The 18,832-nt window shown below is 37.1% G+C and overlaps 1 protein-coding gene across 6 annotated transcripts in view; it reads left to right on the forward strand.

The window, feature by feature from the left end:
* LOC106110333 overlaps positions 1-18,832 on the forward strand; it is a 31,644-nt gene that overhangs the window by 1,984 nt on the left and 10,828 nt on the right. For 4 of the 6 annotated variants that reach the window (XM_013292106.1, XM_013292107.1, XM_013292112.1 and 1 more), the window contains exons 2-17: positions 8,500-8,659; positions 8,917-9,579; positions 9,653-9,808; positions 9,898-10,072; positions 10,457-10,556; positions 11,209-11,436; positions 12,077-12,216; positions 12,872-13,043; positions 13,703-13,799; positions 14,065-14,724; positions 15,308-15,370; positions 15,808-15,898; positions 16,471-16,686; positions 17,139-17,281; positions 17,697-17,876; positions 18,438-18,539. In XM_013292106.1, coding sequence (XP_013147560.1) covers positions 8,540-8,659; positions 8,917-9,579; positions 9,653-9,808; positions 9,898-10,072; positions 10,457-10,556; positions 11,209-11,436; positions 12,077-12,216; positions 12,872-13,043; positions 13,703-13,799; positions 14,065-14,724; positions 15,308-15,370; positions 15,808-15,898; positions 16,471-16,686; positions 17,139-17,281; positions 17,697-17,876; positions 18,438-18,539 — 3,306 coding nt within the window. In that variant the 5' untranslated portion in view covers positions 8,500-8,539. The remainder of the gene's footprint in view (positions 1-8,499; positions 8,660-8,916; positions 9,580-9,652; positions 9,809-9,897; positions 10,073-10,456; positions 10,557-11,208; positions 11,437-12,076; positions 12,217-12,871; positions 13,044-13,702; positions 13,800-14,064; positions 14,725-15,307; positions 15,371-15,807; positions 15,899-16,470; positions 16,687-17,138; positions 17,282-17,696; positions 17,877-18,437; positions 18,540-18,832) is intronic. The other 2 variants (XM_013292108.1, XM_013292109.1) reach the window with 2 other exon arrangements.

An 18,832-nucleotide genomic window follows, 5' to 3' on the forward strand; every position in this document is an offset into this window, starting at 1 on the left:
TTTGGACTGTAGCATATTTGCTTTTATACCAACAATTACAAGTCTAAAGTCTAAGAACCTAAATTTTAGGAAGTATTATTTGTATTTTCGTGCTTGTTTTGTTATATGTTTCATGATGTATTTATGAATTTTATTGATTTTATGTATGTAAACGGTGCACATTACTTATTTCCAATTTTATCCTTATGAAATGCAGAACTTAGCAAATTCATAATTCTGATAAGTTTTAAATGGGTAGCGATTATCAAATTCATCCATAAAACCCCAAAAGGCAGCTAATTAGTGATTTTATTGTTCATCAACTTTTACTATTTTCCACCTTGATTATTTAGAATGATAATGCTTATTATTGTACCTTTAACACATTAAATGCCTATGTGATGTACAGTTGGGGATACTGGCAGTGTACCACCCTAAAAACTACAATTGTCTGAACATTTTGAAACTAGAAGTGGAACAAAAACCAATACAACGCAACTTATAAATGTGTCCATACGAAAGAAAGTTGCTTAGTGATACATGACTAGTTTCTGTTTATTATTATCCTTTAGTTGCGCCATTCACTGCTATCAATTTAGTTATTTGTAGGAAAAGGCGTAGTAGTGTCTCGTGGCATAGAGTAAGGAATTATTTTCTCAACACCGCGGATTGACGCGACTGTACATACAAAATTGATCCAGCCCAAGTAGATGGCAGATAAGGTGTTAACAAAATATTCCTGCTACTAAACACGCACACACGTACCCCGCATTATGTCATAGATTTAAATAAATAAATAAAACATAAAAACATAAATTGATTACACATGCGTGAAAAACATGTAAAACCTGTCAACAGAGTAATTGTTATTTTTAAAATACATATTGAGGTTATCCAAACTCACATTCCTTGTTGTGAGTCAGCCTAACTGAATGACAAAACATTATAGTTTTATTGTGCACTAGATTTTTATGACAGTGTAACCTACTGTCATTTATCGTGATTATTTCCTTGATATTGGGTTTGTTATTAAACGCGTGAGGTATTTGCCGATGACTCCCCTTCCCACTATCACCGGCCGCTTCCCGCTCTCCTCTGCTTTTTACCGTCAGTTAACGCGTGACGTCAGGAGACCATCGGCAAAGCTTCTACTAGTAACAGGCTACTATTGCGGTAAATAGGTAGAAGTCAAAGTAGCCTTTGTAGGTGCATGTCTATGTTGTAGTTGTCAATAAATATGGCGATGTATTTTTTGTCTAAATAGCAAGTCTGTTTTACAAAACTCAAAGTAATGATTAAGCTAGTATCTATTAATAGTATATGATTGTAGGCTAGGTATACTCACTGGTACAATTTAGCGTGTGAATAATCTGACATTTGAACAGATGTTTTCATGGAACTAGTCGAGTCTGAGCGTTCTCCCCACGCGAAATACTACGCCTTTATAATTGATACTATGAAAACTCTAGTATACTGAATTTACGATACGAATGATGAAGCATCATATAATTAATTATAAGTTAAGTCGTAACTTGCGTGATAGAAATATGCGACAGTTAAAATGTATTGAAAGCACGATAAGTAGGTGACCCTGCCGCACCTAAGTGAAAAGCCAGAAATAGGTTATGTCTCACGCGTGTCGTGTAGGGATGGAAACAGGATTTAATTAATTTTATTGTGAAGGTTAGATTACAGATTTAATGTTTTAATTTAAATAAAATGCAATAAGCAGTTTTGTTTAAATTGATATTTTTTTCCGAAATTTATCGAATTAATATCGTGCCGCCAAGGCAAAAGACGACCTCAGTTAGCATTAGGGTTACTAACTAGTGTAAGGGGTTTATACCGTAATTGTCTTGTACATGTAATGTGTTATGTTAATATGTGATGGTCGTGTTACACACTGCCTGTAGAACAATAAAGTTAAGCCGCATCGTTGAGCCACAGATCATCGGTGTGTCAGTGTTTGCCGGATGTTGCGTCACGCCCGTGAGCCCGCGAGAACCAACCGCTCGTAATAGCATATCTGCCTTTGTCATATAAAAATGTAATTACTATAGAATTATTAAAATACGTTCCCTTCAGTAAACACCAAAGTTATTTTAAACCATGTTTACTCCGCTAATGCAAAGTGGGTTTTTGCCTCCTATAAAGATTTTTTTACTTACAAAGTTTGCTGTCTGTTTCAAAGTGACCATGAATTTTCAATAATCGACGATTCGTACACAAATATTATCATCCCTTTTATTCTTTAACGGAAGTTAGAGAAAATCTGTTTTATTACAAGTTTATCAATAGTGGGAATAGTTTAAACTCAAACAATACTAAACAGATAACATATAGACATAATAGAATAGAGAAAAAATGTTTATAACCAAGTTGTTATGCGTGTAATTCTTATTTTATTAATTACACTAAGGTTATCCAATCGGTTTATTATTTAAAAGGTAATTCGTAAGGAAGGTGACATCTAGTCATCGTATTGTGTTGATAACGTGGGTAAAATATTCATGACAGTATGTAATAAATATTTTCGTCATAGCATTTTGGACAACGTTTAGAAAATTAACAATAGTATTTGTTAAAAATCCTATTTTTAGTTGCAGTCATAGATAGTTTCGTCCTAAAATTTTACGAGTTTTTGAGTATTTCCATTACACATGTATTCACTTATATCTAAACTGAGACATCCATCCATTCAAACTTTTGCAGGTATTAGTAAAATTAAATGGAATCCATATGAACGCAGCAAACACAATTACTCCCGTATTTATCATCGTTATCACAGACGTCCTACGTGCATACTATTACCAAGTTTATAGCACTAACGTAGATTGTATGCTATGTGGACCACACGTTGAGATTTTTCATATTTTTCTTTTATCGTTTAATAGCCACTTTAAATAATTAAAAAATGATATTCAGCTCACGAAAGGTCAACCGAAGCGTGGATTTCAGCGACCGAAGCTCTTGTATCAAAACTTACCAGTCTTAATAAAAAAAAAAAACAGAAACCGATTGTTTCTGAAGAAAGATGAGCATTTTAAATAATTTCACCAACTTTATCACCCTCTATCTCCGATAGGTCAATTTTTTTAAAGTTTTACCTGTAATTTCTCAAGAATGGTGACCCTACTAGTACATCGATCCTGACCACACCAAGGCCGACGAGGAGTTTATGCGCAGTTTACACTTGGCCAGTACAAATTACTCAGTAGATCTTTGATTGGACTGTCAATTAACTGTCAGAGTGTAAAAGCTAACAGGCGCCAATGAGTGTCGCTTGCCATCGCAACTGTACAACTGTACTGGCCAACTGGCCAAGTGTGAACCGGGCATTAGATCGGACATGTCTGAACGCGCTTTTGTTTTTAATATTTAACATACGCTAGGGTCCAATGCCAGCTTTATCTCTGATTAATTCAACGTCCGCAACAAGAAGGAACACGTTTGTGATTCATAACTATGACTATGTTACTGTTTAGTGTTTACTTAGCCTATTTCAACCAATTTGATATTTGTAAGTGTTATGAAATAATCAAACTTGAGTATTGTTCTAAGTACAGATCAGTGATATGTTGTTTAATTATTTAAAGGACAGTAGTAGCGTGATGGTGTAATATCTATAGCTAAAGGTAAGGTAAGAAAACTTTGTTTCTACTAATATTGTGTAAGCAACGATTTGTTGAGTACTCGTAGGTAAAGTAACTATTATTTTGGAATATCATATACCTATTAAATGTTAAAGAAATCTTATGTCCAGAAATATTGTTCTACTTTGCACTTTGTATAATCTAAAAGGAATAGCGTAAAAGAGAAAAAGATACCGTTAAAGATAACAGAGTGTAACCTTTCACCTGTCTTTCTGTCCTGTCTTACTTGCTCGTTATCTAGTCTGTGACATATTGTTTGTACAATAGTTTGTCCTGTGTCAATATTTTCCGATACTATTTATAAACTGTTTAGAGTGCGATTAAAGTTATTGTATTAGACTCGAATAGAGCCGATTTTATTAGGCAATTAGTGATATAAGCAAGATTTATAGGTATATTGGGACCTAACACGAAAATTTCCTAGAAAGTATTCGTAAATTAAAAATTTAATGTCGACGACTGTTGTATACGAAAACTATCCCGTTCTACATGACATGACCGTAGAACATGATGAATATTATCTCGCTAATTTTCTTGGTAGACCCCTTATAATTTATCTCTTTAAAAACTAACAAGTTACTGATGTTACTCGCAAAACTAATAAATCCGATCATTTCATTGTAATCTCACACGATCATCCGTTTTCCTGGCGAATTGCCTTTTCTCAAAAGGCAATATAATATAAATAGCATAATTGTTGATATTAGTTATATTGTTATGTCTCCGGTAATGTTTTGTATATGGCAAGTAAACTATTTTTAAGATTTACTAACATAGCGATAATATAGGTGCTTATGTTCTCAATTCAGGATTCATAATCCATTGTCAATGAAGTTGATAATCAACATATTTATATGAAAACCTTGGAGTGCAATTAGTTAATAATTTAATACCATTCAAGGAACAAAGTTCCATCTCTTTGCAGCTTTTATAAGAGATGTAACTCTTGTCAGATGCGTTAATTTAGTTGGTAATCCTGTTACCTATACAAATATTATAAAGAGGAAAGATTTGTATGTATTGAAATAACTCAAAAACTACTTGACCGATTTCAAAAATTCTTTCACCATTAAATAGCTTTATAGATTTTTATTATTTTTTTAATGTTACGGGGACGAAGTCGCGAGCAACAGCTAGTGCTTGATAAATCACGACGGTGACACTTCTTTTGTATTTGCATTAGATTAAACATTACTCTTGTTCCCTATCTAACTTCTAACTAATATTATTAGTGTGAAAGTTTAGATGGGTGTTTGTTAGAGTTTGTAGCTTAAATTGCTGCACGGATCTCAATGAAGTGCATAGATGTGGAGGATAGCCTGGAAGAACATATGGGCTACTCACTTTTGTTTTTTAATTCCATTAGGACGGAGTCGTGGGCGAAATCTAGTATGACATAAACGCGTAAATATTGCATTGTGTTGAAACAACTTTAGGTCTATTACTCACTGACCGTTTTCCTCTACTTTTTTTTATTATATCTCTGCTCGTAGCGGAACGGGTTTTGACTTACGTAGGCATTAAGAGGAACGATATTACGCAATGGTTAATAATAAAATAAAATGTATGTATCTATGTAATTAAAATTAACTAATGCTTGACGCATTTTTGCTATCTTTAATTTTGTTAATATAAATCGTTTTTGCATTACTTCGGTGCAGCAATATTCCACGGACCTGTTTTTTTGCAAAATCTGATTGTGTTCATGTTATCAGTGAATAAACCGTTCGTTTACCTCCGTTTATTGTATAAAAAATGGCTACTATTTATTTGATAACGCAAAAAAAAGTGTTATATTGCATATTTCATTATCGTCGGATCAAAAAGAAAGTATATAATCAGATATCATATCGCCAATTATCTCTCAGCTCTATACTCGGGTTCGAATACGATCGCTTGAGTACACTGCGGTTGTCGTATACGCGAAGTGTACTTATCCCATACTACGGCTGTGAATGTATGAATTGAAAATCCCAACGCAACTGCCTATCCAATTATAAAAACTTCCAACCATTAAAGTACTTCCGCGAGGCGCGCCTAGTGTTTTGTTCGCGCACATTTTTATATTCGAACGAGCAATTTACAAGCCTTTTCAGAATCGTACATTGATTTTATGCTCTCAAAATGTAATTGTATTATTTAGCTCTGCAAAAAGTTTTAATAAAAATGTTTAAAAAGTTTGAAGTTTAATTCACGTTGTAGGTAAAATTTTGGCACATTATATTTTGTTTACGAAATTACAGTACGGAGTATAAGGAAATATGTTACGTGTTCAAAAATTAATGTTATCCTTTGATTATTTATTATAATTTTTTTATCAGAAAACGTTAACAGGATTTAAACAGAGCTGAACTGATTACTTACCTGACTGACGTCATGTTGCCAGTTAGCTTGACTTCCCGCCTTAAATATTTCGTTTCATCCCATAACCAGAGATTGTAAACCTTTTCTAGATATCGATCATATTTTGGTCTATTTATTAGTGTATTCCAAATGTTTTACTACGAAATTTGAGTGAAGCTGTAAGTACTAAATTTTTAGATCAAAAGAATGTTATACAATGTTTTTTTTTATTTTGTAAAACAAAACGGAGAAATTAACCGACAGTTAATTTTATTAATTCATTTTTTTGTTTTATTCTTTAATATTTCCCCTTTTTTGATATCTACTCAATTAAAGTTCAAGTCAAGTCGCTGGTTTACGATCCCTGTCTTTAAGTTTATCGCATGAGTTGATTATTACCACGGCTTCTGCGCATTGACTTGCTTCCGCTCGTTAATTTTTTTTTGTAAAAAAAAAGAATAAAATCACACAGTTTTGTTTAAGTATATTATGATGTGTTACAATAAATAATTAGACATAGTCAACCCTTTGAACGCTTCTTGATGCGGTTATTTGAAAACTTTGTCTGACCGAGAGAGAGTCGCCAATGCACTGAATAATCATCGTCATCAAGTTGCCCTTATCCCTCACGCAGGGTCGGCACAGTACGTCCTGCTCTTTCATACATCTTTATCAGCCGTCATATCTGAATCCACCCCCACCTTAGGCATATCCTCTTTCACACAATCCATCTATACTTTCTTCGGTCTTCCTCTTACTTTGTAGCCATCCACATTCATTCTTAACTCTTTCTGGCTTATGTCCCCATCGTCTCGTCGCATAACATGTCCATACCACGCTAACCTTTTGCTTTTCAATTTCTCAATCACTGGCGCTACCTTAAAACTTCCGCTAATATACACAATCTTAACTTTATCCATTCTAATGCTAATGCACTGAATAATAAAGGGTTTAAATTATAAAGGGTTTAAATTATAGAGGTTTTAAGTTATAAAGGGACTATGTTATAGAGGTCTGGGCTCTGATGGAAAGGGAACATATTATTTTTATATTATAGAGGTTTTTATGTTACCGAGGTTTGAGTTATTGAGGTTCTACTGTAGTTAAATGTATGTATTTGTTTGTGTGGTGTGATATCATTATAATTAATCATACAAACTCGTAATGCATATTTTGTCTATATCAATATGGCATTTATCGATTAACGTCATTATATGTTTATTGTCGAGATAACCAACGTTTTATTAGTTGATTTCTCGTTACGTGTAGAACGGCTGGTATATAATTGTTTTCAATATGTCTAGTTATATAAAATCAGAGTCTATCGCTAATATAAAGCCAGGTTAAAAATTAGGGGACTACATTATAAAGTTCAGTGATTTTATTTATGGTAAGGTAAATATTGTTTTCTTTTTTATTACATTACATAACCTCTGACTGCAATATAGGGATCCCTATTTTTAGTCCCATAGTTCTATCTAATTAGCATTGATGTTTTAAAAATACCCGCAATTTTATTCTCTTTGATTGTATAAAATAATATTAGTTTTTTTTATTGCAAACGATAGTAGAATTATTCTTTATTTTACAATATAATCGCTGTTTGTTTTAAATAAGCGTCTGTGAGGGATAATATTTATTTTAATTAGTTATCTAAATATGGAAGAACCACAATCTCTATTTAGCATATATTGACGACTCTATTCACATTGTATAGTTGGGGTCATAACACTATTGTCATTGTACAATAATGTAAAACAATAGTATCTTAACCCCATGGTTACTAACATAATATAGAATGATTGGAGAAAGCTGGTTTAAAAGGCGATGATATAAAACTGAAAACGATTGGTTTGTTGTTAAGGTGTGGCGAATAGTAGTAAACATTTTATGGTTTTCCCTATAGATAGTGCAATCGAGACCGGATCGTTGTTTCGAATCTTGTAATCCGCGACAGCATGAGAACAGCAATTATGTACTGTGTAATGTGTCTGTCAAAAGATTTAAAAATAAAAAACGTCATCTGTCACTTTTGACAGCACACACACGTGTTCCAAAAAAAGAACGTGGACAAGCTGATTTGATCATTCGCTTAGGCTTGAGTCTTCTATTATTATTGTTCCTTGTGACTATTGTTTTTTTTTTCCTCCTTTTGGATGTGGAAGTGTTGCTCCTACATGAGGCAGCGTAGTCAAAGGAGGAATTTGCCGCCTGGGATCGGAGTACTGCTACCCAGAAGTTTAGGAAGCAGTCAAGAAGCCGAAGGCAGCCAATGAACTGAACCCAGCTGTTGTGCTTGTCGCTTCCTTGTAAAGGAGGTTGATTGCTGCTTAAGTTTTTTTTAATTATAGCTTAATAAAAGCAAAATGTTATAACAAAAACTATTTCTTTTTTTTATATAACAGAACAACGCGACAACTGAACCTGAAATTTTACCTTTATTCGTATTATTTAGAAAATACCACCAGGGATTTATAACGTGGCTGTGATATGTGAATATTAAAAATTTTTTGGTGTATTTCAGGTGATGGACAATGAGTGAGGCGCGGTAGCGGCCGGCGGTGATGCAGCGCACGCACGCGGGCGGCGCCCCCCCGCCGCACTCACACGCCCCGCCCCACACCCACGCACACCCGCACTACCGTGCGCATGCGCACGCTCTCTATGCGGACATCGATGATCAGGTGACGTCATAACAATCTTTTAAACTGCTATCGTCCATTCACCGTTATTCATCTACCTATATACATAATAAAATTGGATCTATACATATAATCCGAAACGGCAAGGCTGATTTCGACGGGACTTTTACTGGAAGGTAGCTGACATGGATAGGCATTTCCCGGGCGGCAGCGCGTTTTGAAATGAAATTAAGAACCCTAGTTCAATATATGAATGTGACAGAAACACACGTTTTAATACAATTTTGTTCTTTTTTCAGATTCCCGCTTCGGTGATCAGTAGCGTGGGAACGGTCAGCTTATCTCAATCCACAACAAACCCAACCCCAAACATCACAATGGCTAATCCGACTAATCCTGGCACTGCCAGTAGCACTAGTAACGGCCAAGCTTCGGCACAACAAACTACAACAGCGCCAGTGCCGAGAAACCTGCCTAAAAAACGCAAATTCGATCCATCGGAGTTCGAAGAGATCGATCGGAGTTGCGTTTCAAATATTGCCGTATCTGCTCCCAGTTACACCACACCTGTTATGCCCTCTCCTATCGTGCAACGGTCGCCACCGCCGTCCGAAATAAAGTACACAATGTACCCAAATATAGATTTATCAGAGTGGCGCGATCACAGGGTGTTAGCGAAGCAACGAGGTTTATACGTCCCTGGGGTTATCCGGCAGGCGGAAGGTTGTAAAGTGTTAGTGGAACTGGACGGCCAAGAGAACGAGCCAGTCGAGTATAGTGACGTATTCGGTGTGAACAAGTACGACGTGATCAGTGACGCCAGTCCGCAGCTCAGCCATCTTCAGATAGGCTCTGCGTGTGTGGTCCGGACTGTTGACCACAGTAGGGAGAGTGTTCAGAGTGTATTTATAGAAGGTCTCGTGTTTGAAGTGCACAATTCGCCTATTAGAATTCGTGTTAGGGTGAGTGACCTTCAAATTTAATTAGGACTATGGAAGCGTATAGTTTGCACTATACCTTTTTTAATTATTGTAGGTGTTTGAGGGCGAGGTGTGCAAGGACACGGTGGAGGTGAAGCGCGCGGATATTCGGCTTCTGCAGCCGCCATGGGCTGACGAGTTGGAAGACGCCGATTGCAACGCTACTGCCATATACCCGCAGATGTTGCGTGCGCACCATCCACCTTCACAGGTAGCGACATCGTGGGAGTTAGTGAACTATATCTATCGTTCCTGGATTTCTTTCCATCAATCATTATTGTTTTAATTTGTGTTACACAGATCTGTGGCAGCCATTTCTACACATCATCTCCGATGGCTGGTGCGGTGGCAGGCGGAGGGTTAGCAAACGGCACTATGGACGAGCTGCGCAAGCGCGCCTTCGACGACTACGGCGAGAGCGATGATGATCTCAGGAAAGAAGACATTATGTTCCCCACTGACGCTTCACATATGGGTATGTTTCAAAAATATTTAAGACAATATAGACTAGACATTTGAAAATTTTTTTCACCGGTAACTTCTTTGAAAGGTACTACGTTAGTTGTCAAGTTTAGCATGCCACCTTTTATTGACATGTTGTAGAAAAAATTTATAAACTCCCATCTTTTGTTATAAAATAAGTATCGCAACATAAAATTAATTATATTTACATGTGGTTTTAAGGATCTTTTAAGTGAGGAACATTCTCTATAGGTATATTTTTTGAATTTCTTTAGTATGTTTACACTGTACGTACCATACGAAGTTTACGTTTGAAAGTAACATGTGTCAATTGTTAGTTATATTGACAATCAAGGTAGATATTATGTGTATTTATATTGTTTAAATTGTTATGTAGAGTGTAACAACAGCAAGCGCAGCAGTCTTCAGAGCCGAGGCAGCACATCCAGTCTACTTGAACGCAGTCTCACGCCACGATCTCAGCCACCCACTCCCAGGTCAGTTATGAAGAGAATTACCCTAAACATTTGTTCAATAATTATGATGTCTAATCTTAATAAGCATACACATTAGAAATCTCGAGTTTTTTGTTTTGAAGAGAACGGACTACATAGAGCAATTAAAAAAAGGGATATGATGATTATTGAGTCTTTGTATACCTTATTTCTTTAAAAAATAAGTCTGCCATGATAAGAGTCGTTTAATGGTGATTAAAGGGAAGCATTAGTGTAGATTTTGTATGAAAATTCATCAGTAAAGGCCCATCTAAATAACCAGAATGTGATAGTAAGTGTGTTAATGATGATCTATACTTAAATGCATGATGATGCATCTATACATCAGTTTTTTCTTCCACACCCAAAAGATTATTTAAAAAAAAAAATATTTTTCTCTTGATTTATGTTCAATTTACGGTATTTTAAAACAAAAAAAAACATTTAACGGTTAAGTATAAATCATCAATAACAGACTTATGATCACATTCTGGTTACTTAGATGGGCTTTTAGTGATGAATTTTCATACAAAATTATATAAATAGGAAAGATTTGTATTTATTAAAATAACTCAAATATTTTTTCACTAAAAAGCTGGATTATCAGTAAGACGGCTATCAACAGCAATAGTTAGTAGCGGTGTATGTATTTCAGATCTCAAGCGGCGACCCCGCACAAGTACAAGAAGGGCGACGTGGTGTCGACTCCGACGGGCATTCGCAAGAAGTTCAACGGCAAGCAGTGGCGGCGGCTCTGCTCCAAGGACGGCTGCACCAAGGAGAGCCAGCGCCGCGGCTTCTGCTCCCGCCACCTCTCGCTGCGCGGCGTCGCGCGCTCCTCCAACACGCCGCTGGCGCACTCCTCGCACACGCCGCATCAGAGGTCACTCTTACAGCTAAAAACATTAATGCCCGGTTCACTTGGCCAGTACAGTTGGTCAGTAACGTCTATACAATCTACGACTGGCCGTTGCAACTGTACTGGCCAAGTCTGAATCGCGAATAAGAGACTTACTGCCTCATTCAGATTACTTAAACTGTATTTTCAAGCTGATTTATTTTGTTTGACCATGCCTTCCTTTAGCGATCAAATACCGATTTAGTGTATGAAATATATCCTCTTATAGAAAAGCAAAAGACAGTCGTGAAATGGAAGCAATTCCGTGTTTCGTATGATGAGTGTGGTGCTGGAGGCCTAATTTAAGTCCCTTTCTCTTTACCACCCTTTTCTTATAAGGAGATGAATAGGAAGGGGAAATATCCTTTTCATGTGCGTCTCCTCCTCCGTCGGATAAGGGTAGGCAACGCATCTGCAATTACGGATGTCATATCTGCATTTTGGTGGATTCAGGTGGCCGCTTGCTCGTTTGCTACCTTGTGTTATAAAAAAAAGAAAGTTGAAAATTTTCAAATAAATATGAAAGAATCGAAATATGTTTTATAGATAACTCAAAACGGTTTTATTAGATTTTTATTAAATTGAAAAAACTAGCTTCAAGCTTATCAGCCTTGTGTATTTGCAGGAGCAGCAGCAAGTCGCTGTCGTCGAGCGGCACGTGCGTGGAAGGGGACGAGACGTCGCGCGAGTCCGACACCACGCCGCCGCACTACCGCGTCGCCGGACGCTTCGACCCCGACGAGACGGAGGCCGCCAACATGCTCGGTATAACACTGCTTGCTTGCCTTTCACTAGCTTTCGCACGCGACTCCGTCCGCATGGAATTGAAACAAAACTGAGTAGCCTATGTGTTCTTCCAAACTATCCTCTACATTTATACCAAATTTAATCGAAATCTATCAAGCCGTTTAGGCTACAAACTCTAACAAACATCCATCTATCCATCTAAACTTTCTCATTTATAATATACTAGCTTTCGCCCGCGACTCCGTCCACGTGGAATTAAAAAAAAAAAACAAAAGTGATTAGCCTATATGTTATTCCAGACTGTCCTCTACATCTATACCAAATTTCATCGAAATCCGTTCAGTCGTTTAGGCTACAAACTCTAACAAACATCCATCAATCTATCCATCTAAACTTTCGCATTTATAATATTAGTTAATATTAGTATGACTAGCTGTTGCTTACGACTTCATACGCGTGGAGTTTAGAAGTTCAAATGAATAACAAAGAATGAACAGCCAAAAAACAAAAAACAAAACTGAAGCTCACTACAAAAAAGAGAAATAAATTAATGTATACTGCTAAGGGGTATGATCTTAATTGAAATAATAATTTTTAATTCTAGTTTTAATAAAGGAATTTGAATCATTAAATATATCAGTATAGTAGTATAATTGAAGTGTGTGTCGTGCAGTGTCGCTGGGCAGCTCGCGGTCGGGCAGCCCGGGCGCGTCGCCGGTGGGCGCGTGCGGCGGCGCCTCGCCCGCGCTGCGCAGCAACGTGTTCGTGCCCATCTCCTCGCCGCAGCCGCACGCGCCCGCGCCCGCGCCGCTCGCCCCCTCCGCCCCCTACCACAGCCTCATCAGGTACACCAAACATCTACTACTTCTAGTCCCCTTCCCGTTCGGATTTGACGGTGGAGGAGACAGATAGGAAGGGGAATGTGCGTCTTCTTCGTCGAGTAAGTATCTGTAATTGCGGATGTTTTTGGGCAGCGGGCATTTCTGTGGATTTAGGCGGCCGCTTGCTCGTTTGCCGCCTTATGATATAAAAAGTCTAGTTGCAATAAACAAGGCTATTTCCCTGAAGTGGAATACTGCGGTTTTCCGTGACTTCATACGCCAAATTGGACAAATTTTTATTAGTTAATAAAATCCTTTTAGACCTCGCAAAATTACATTAATTGCTTTTAGGACAAATTAGATTTTTTATTTATTTATTTTGTGTACTTACACAAAACTGGATGTAAGTAAAATTCAAATTTGTAAAAACATACTTATCTTTAGTTATCATTACTCAAACCTCAACCCAGGTATACATAACAAGTAAAATATTTTCGACACTGATCGTGTCAGTGCGAGCAGGACGCATAATATTTGCGCAGGAGTGAAAGAGAAGGGTGATATAACGTTAATGTAAGAATGCTCAGCGCGCGGATTTAGCCATACATTATTATTCGACAGTCAAACATCTTTTTTTTTTAAACTAGAGTATAGTGAGTTATATAATTGTTATTCGTTTCCAGGCCAGAGCTGGTCCGGCCGGGCAGGGTGAGTTCTCCTGTGAGCAGCGTGGCCACCAGTGTGATCAGGGTGTCCCCCGCACCCACCTACCATTATCAGGTAAATAACACGTTTATCAAATACTTAGAATATAGTGTTTATTATACTAGCTTTTGCCGGCGACTCCGTCCACGTGGATTTAAAAATAAAAGTGTGCCTATGTGCCTAGCTTATGTTTTCTTTCAAACTATGCTCTACATCTATGCCAAATTTCATTGAGATCCGTTCAGCTGTTTAAGCTACAAACTCTAACAAATATCCATCCATCCATCTAAAATTTCGAATTTATAATATTAGTAAGATTACAATGTTGAACTGTTTCTAGGTCGAAAATCGAAACGGACCATCGACCCTTCAGTCGAACAACCTCGTCCAGTCCAGTGTTATCGGAATCCAACAAGGACTCAACATTCAAAGTGTACAATCAAATCTAAACGCTCCCACAACACTACAGTCCAGTTTAAATCTACAACCGAATATATCTCTCAATTTAAACAGTTTGAATTCACAAACACTTCAAACGAGCATCGCAAATTCTATAAGAAACGCGAAAATGGACGACGTACCGCATAATTTAGTGCTGCACAGAAATATGACATCTAATAACATCGACTTAGAGCACAATTTGTATCGAGCACAGCCATTGCACATACGAAATGGATTATACGAGGCGTACAGAAGAGACGATAACCCATCTCCATTGAATCAGGAGAATTTTCTGAATAAACGAGTCTCGGAATACGAGGAGGAGGATCATTCCGTCCCTCAGAGTGAGTGTGGCCGAGGTGTCTGTGAGGGCCGGCCTCTAGAACTTTCCGAGGCTCGAGTGTTTGAAGACAAGCGTATAGTGAAGCCCGCGCCGCTGCAGCCGCGACCGCAACAATTTGACGACTCTAAAGACGCCATTAAACGACTCTACGTCATTCCGCCAAATTCACTTGAAAAGAAACTCGTTTTGATCAAAAAAGAACCAAGTGATATTAAAGTGAGTAACAATAAAATACTGCCCTTGAGACTCCGTCCGAGTAGAATTACATAAAAAAAGTAGCTAATATGTTCTACCAGATTCTTCTACATCTATGCAAATTTTCATCGAAATCCGTTCAGCAGTTTAGGCTACAAACAAACATCCATTTAAACTTTCGCATTTATAATATTAATAAGATATAACACAACTTATTATAGACCAAGATTCCGTCCAAAAGTAACAAAAACCTTAGTAACTATGTCTTTTAATGTCTTGGATATCTTTTAATATCCATCCAAACAATCGCATTTACAATATTAAGGGCCTGTCCTACCAAATTGTAAATTGTCTGATAACAATCCAATATGCGATGAAAATATTGAATTTTGTTACCTTAACTGACAGTGACGTCATTTTTAAGCTATCTGAGCCTCTATCAGCCAGTGGCGGGACATGCCCTTAAAAATCTAGTAAGATAATTAATCAATTAAAAGTTTTAAGATATCCATAAATGTATTTTTCATATCATAGATTGACGAAATATATAATAAATATTGCTCTTATAAAAGCAGTTTTTCAGTTATAATTAAAAACTTACCAGTTGTTGCAGATGAGCAACAGTGAGCCGGAGCCCGAGGCAAGAGGACTTGACAACGGAGATCATGTGAGTAATAAACTGGTTATATACCGCGGTTTTACTTATGTAAACGTTTAGTATGATATCTATAATAGTTGAATTGAGATTGAAATTGACAGTAAAATGTATAAAATCACTACCTTATGCTCGCGACTTCGAAATTTCATATTCTATCGACAAATTACGTCAAAATTCGTTGAGCCATTGAGATGTAGTTACAAATATCCATCTAAACCTCCGCCTTTAAGACTAACCTTTTCCCGCTCTACGCGTGGGATTTAAAAAAAACAAGTAGTCTATGTCTTCTAGACTATCCTCTACTTCTATGCTATATTTTATACAGATCCGTTCAGCCGTTTAGTCTACAAACTCTAATAAATATCCGTCGATACTTTCGCATTTATAATATTGGTAAAATAGTAAGTTTAAATATGTGGTATAAGTATGAGTATGTAATTTTTCAGATGAACAACGTGGGTAACAGCGCGGTGATAGTACATCCCAGTCAGCTGCTGCCAGTGCTGCCGCCGCCCACCTCGCACACCGCCATCATTGGTGAGTCACTTCTATGGCTACTTGCTCTAATATAAATAGCGTCTCAGTAACAACTATACTCTAATATAATAAAGTGTAAACACTGCTTTGTGGCGTAAGATGTCAGCAATCACAGCATATTTTGGAATAACTCTTTCTTTAATAAAAAGTCCTACACATACGTCTGGCTTTAGGCTATATATTTTCACGATATTAAACCTAGGGTAAATAGATAAGCTAAAAGCAGCCAACATCAAAGAAGTAAGATTGCCATGGTTTATCATTATGTCATGTTATTTTAATAATTTGACAAATGTAAACAATAATATAATGTTTTTATAATTTCTTGCGGAACAGCTAGAAAAATAAAATAGGAATTCCTGTATGTAATATTTATAAAATCCATATTTCGCCGAACACACTATATTTGCATTTCTGGTACATTTTTTTAAATTACTTTTTCGGGTTTTCATAAATACGGCTGGGCGAATTTTGACTGTACTGTCATAGAAAGATAGCTGATGCACATGAGAATATAATAAGCTACTGTTTTGTTTTAATCTCGCAGTAAAGTAACGTGTTTTTCCTTGTAGTGTCGACTAGTGGCGTGTCTGGCGGCGTGTTCCCCTGGCAGTCGCTGGTGCCGCTGCTGAAGGCGGCCTCGCCCCCGCCCGCGCCCGCCTCGCCGCGCACGCCCCGCACGCCACACACCCCGCACACGCCCCACACCCCGCGCACGCCACACACGCCCCACACGCCGCACACCCCGCACCTCAAGTCCGAGGAGCAGATCAAGTCGGAGGGTAATGGTATGGTGATATTTAATTGTTATGGCAGAATACTGAAACGACTTCCACGCCACGTTTAAACGGATTATTCCCAATCGTCACTCCACTTTGTCCCCACTTGGGAACAGATGAGAATAAAAAGTTTAATCCGTCCCACTTTTTAGGACGGATGGACGGTTAGAACTTATTTTTAATGGTTTCATCTGTCACCTTATTGGTGATAGCGGGGCTAATTGGTGGGACGGATGAAACTTTTTATTCTTATCTGTTGCCACGTGCGGACACAGCGGGGTGACGGTTGTTAATAATTGTTGTAATTAATTGTTTTAACTCCGAATTCCATTAACATATTGACATCAAAGCGAAGTGTTTAAAATGTGTTTCAGTATTCGGCTATTATGTGGATCAAATTCATAGTAATCATTGAATCTTTATATAAGATTGGGTTTATTGATTTTTTTCATTTATAACAGAAACGGTGACTTCGATGTGCGCTGATGAAGATGATGAGGTGTTCGAATGTGAGGACACCGGTTCCGGCGGCGGAGAGGATGCTTCCAAACGACGCACTCAGAGTCTCTCCTCACTTAACCAGAACTCATCGGGCCCTGAAAAGGTAAAATGATATTCCAAAATCGTAACAAAGGAATATTTTAAATCTTGGTTCTTGAAGCCCAAAGATGTTTAAGAAATGTATAGACTAGGCATAGTGAACAAAATTTCTTCACAGGTACTTTCTCTGAAAGGTACTATATCAGTTGTCGAGTAATAAAACATTTTACAAAATTGTAATAAACGCCATCTTTTGTTATTAAATTAAGTAAATAGTATTTTAAATTATATGCAAACATTTAAATAGTGTTTAATGACACTTACTGGCTATTAATTTAAAGAAATTGGCAGTAGATATTGAGATAACATGAAAAATGTTTCCAGGTGATGTTTCAACTAAGCTTACTCAATTTTTTTTTATCTTTTCGAGTCGGATTTGGTTTAGTTTTGATTTTAAATAAGAGTTACATTTCTTACAGAAGGAGCGTCGTATCCGTCGTCCAATGAACGCTTTCATGATCTTCTCAAAGCGGCACAGGCAGATGGTGCACCAGCGACACCCCAACCAGGACAACCGCACCGTCAGCAAGATCCTCGGCGAGTGGTGGTACTCCCTCAAGCCGGAGGAGAAACAGAAATACAACGAACTTGCTAGTGAGGTATAATTAAGAAAATATTATGGACAATAATTTATTACTATTATAGGTGCGAACGTTTAGATGGATGGATGGATGGATGCATTTATGTTTGTAGCCTAAACTGCTGAACGGTTCTCGATGAAATTTGGTGTAGACTTAGAGGTTATTCTGGTAGACCACATAGGCTTGTTACTTTTGCTTTTTTAATTCCTAATAGATGGAGTCGCAGGTGAAAGTTGGTTTTTGATAATTTTCAGAGAAATAATTTCGTGTTAATATTTATCGTTATGTGTGGGTAAAAAGTATTTTATGTTCCATCTGTATTGGTTTAAACACACTTAATAGTGTTTTGTTGAAAAACTTTGGTTATAATTGTAGAATTATAAATGTTTGTTCTAAGGTTTAAATACTCGCTGTGGCTCGCGCCTTCGTCCACGTTAAATTTAAAAAAAATTGCCTAATTTTCTCAGAATGATTTTAGAAATCGGCCCAAAAATCCAAAAATGTAAATATTTACTCTTTATAATATTGTATAGATATAGATTACAATTATTTTATTTAAACAGTAATATTACATTTCAGGTGAAAGAGGCACATTTCAAAGCACACCCGGAGTGGAAATGGTGTAACAAGGATAGACGAAAGTCGTCCAGTAGTAGAGATCCTACGGGATCTATGCCTCAGGTGAGTCATTGTCATACATTAAATTTAATAATTTGGTATTTACTGAATTAATTACATATTAGTAGCAACGACATCTAGTCTGTCTTTAATAGTGTCGTTGCTGCGTCCGCGCCATATACCATAGATTTATAAATAATAGATAGGTAATTGTTTCGAAATGATAGCTGTTAAAAAGTTTCTTTTAATCTTAATGACAGTTGAATCTATCACTACTGTTAGTTACAAAACTTAACCGCGAACTGCCACCACAGTTTATAGCCTGTCCATTTATTAAGGTTAGTGGATATCAAATA

This window comes from Papilio polytes, unplaced genomic scaffold (assembly GCF_000836215.1).
Source record: "Papilio polytes unplaced genomic scaffold, Ppol_1.0 DF820678.1, whole genome shotgun sequence".
NCBI lineage: Eukaryota > Metazoa > Arthropoda > Insecta > Lepidoptera > Papilionidae > Papilio > Papilio polytes.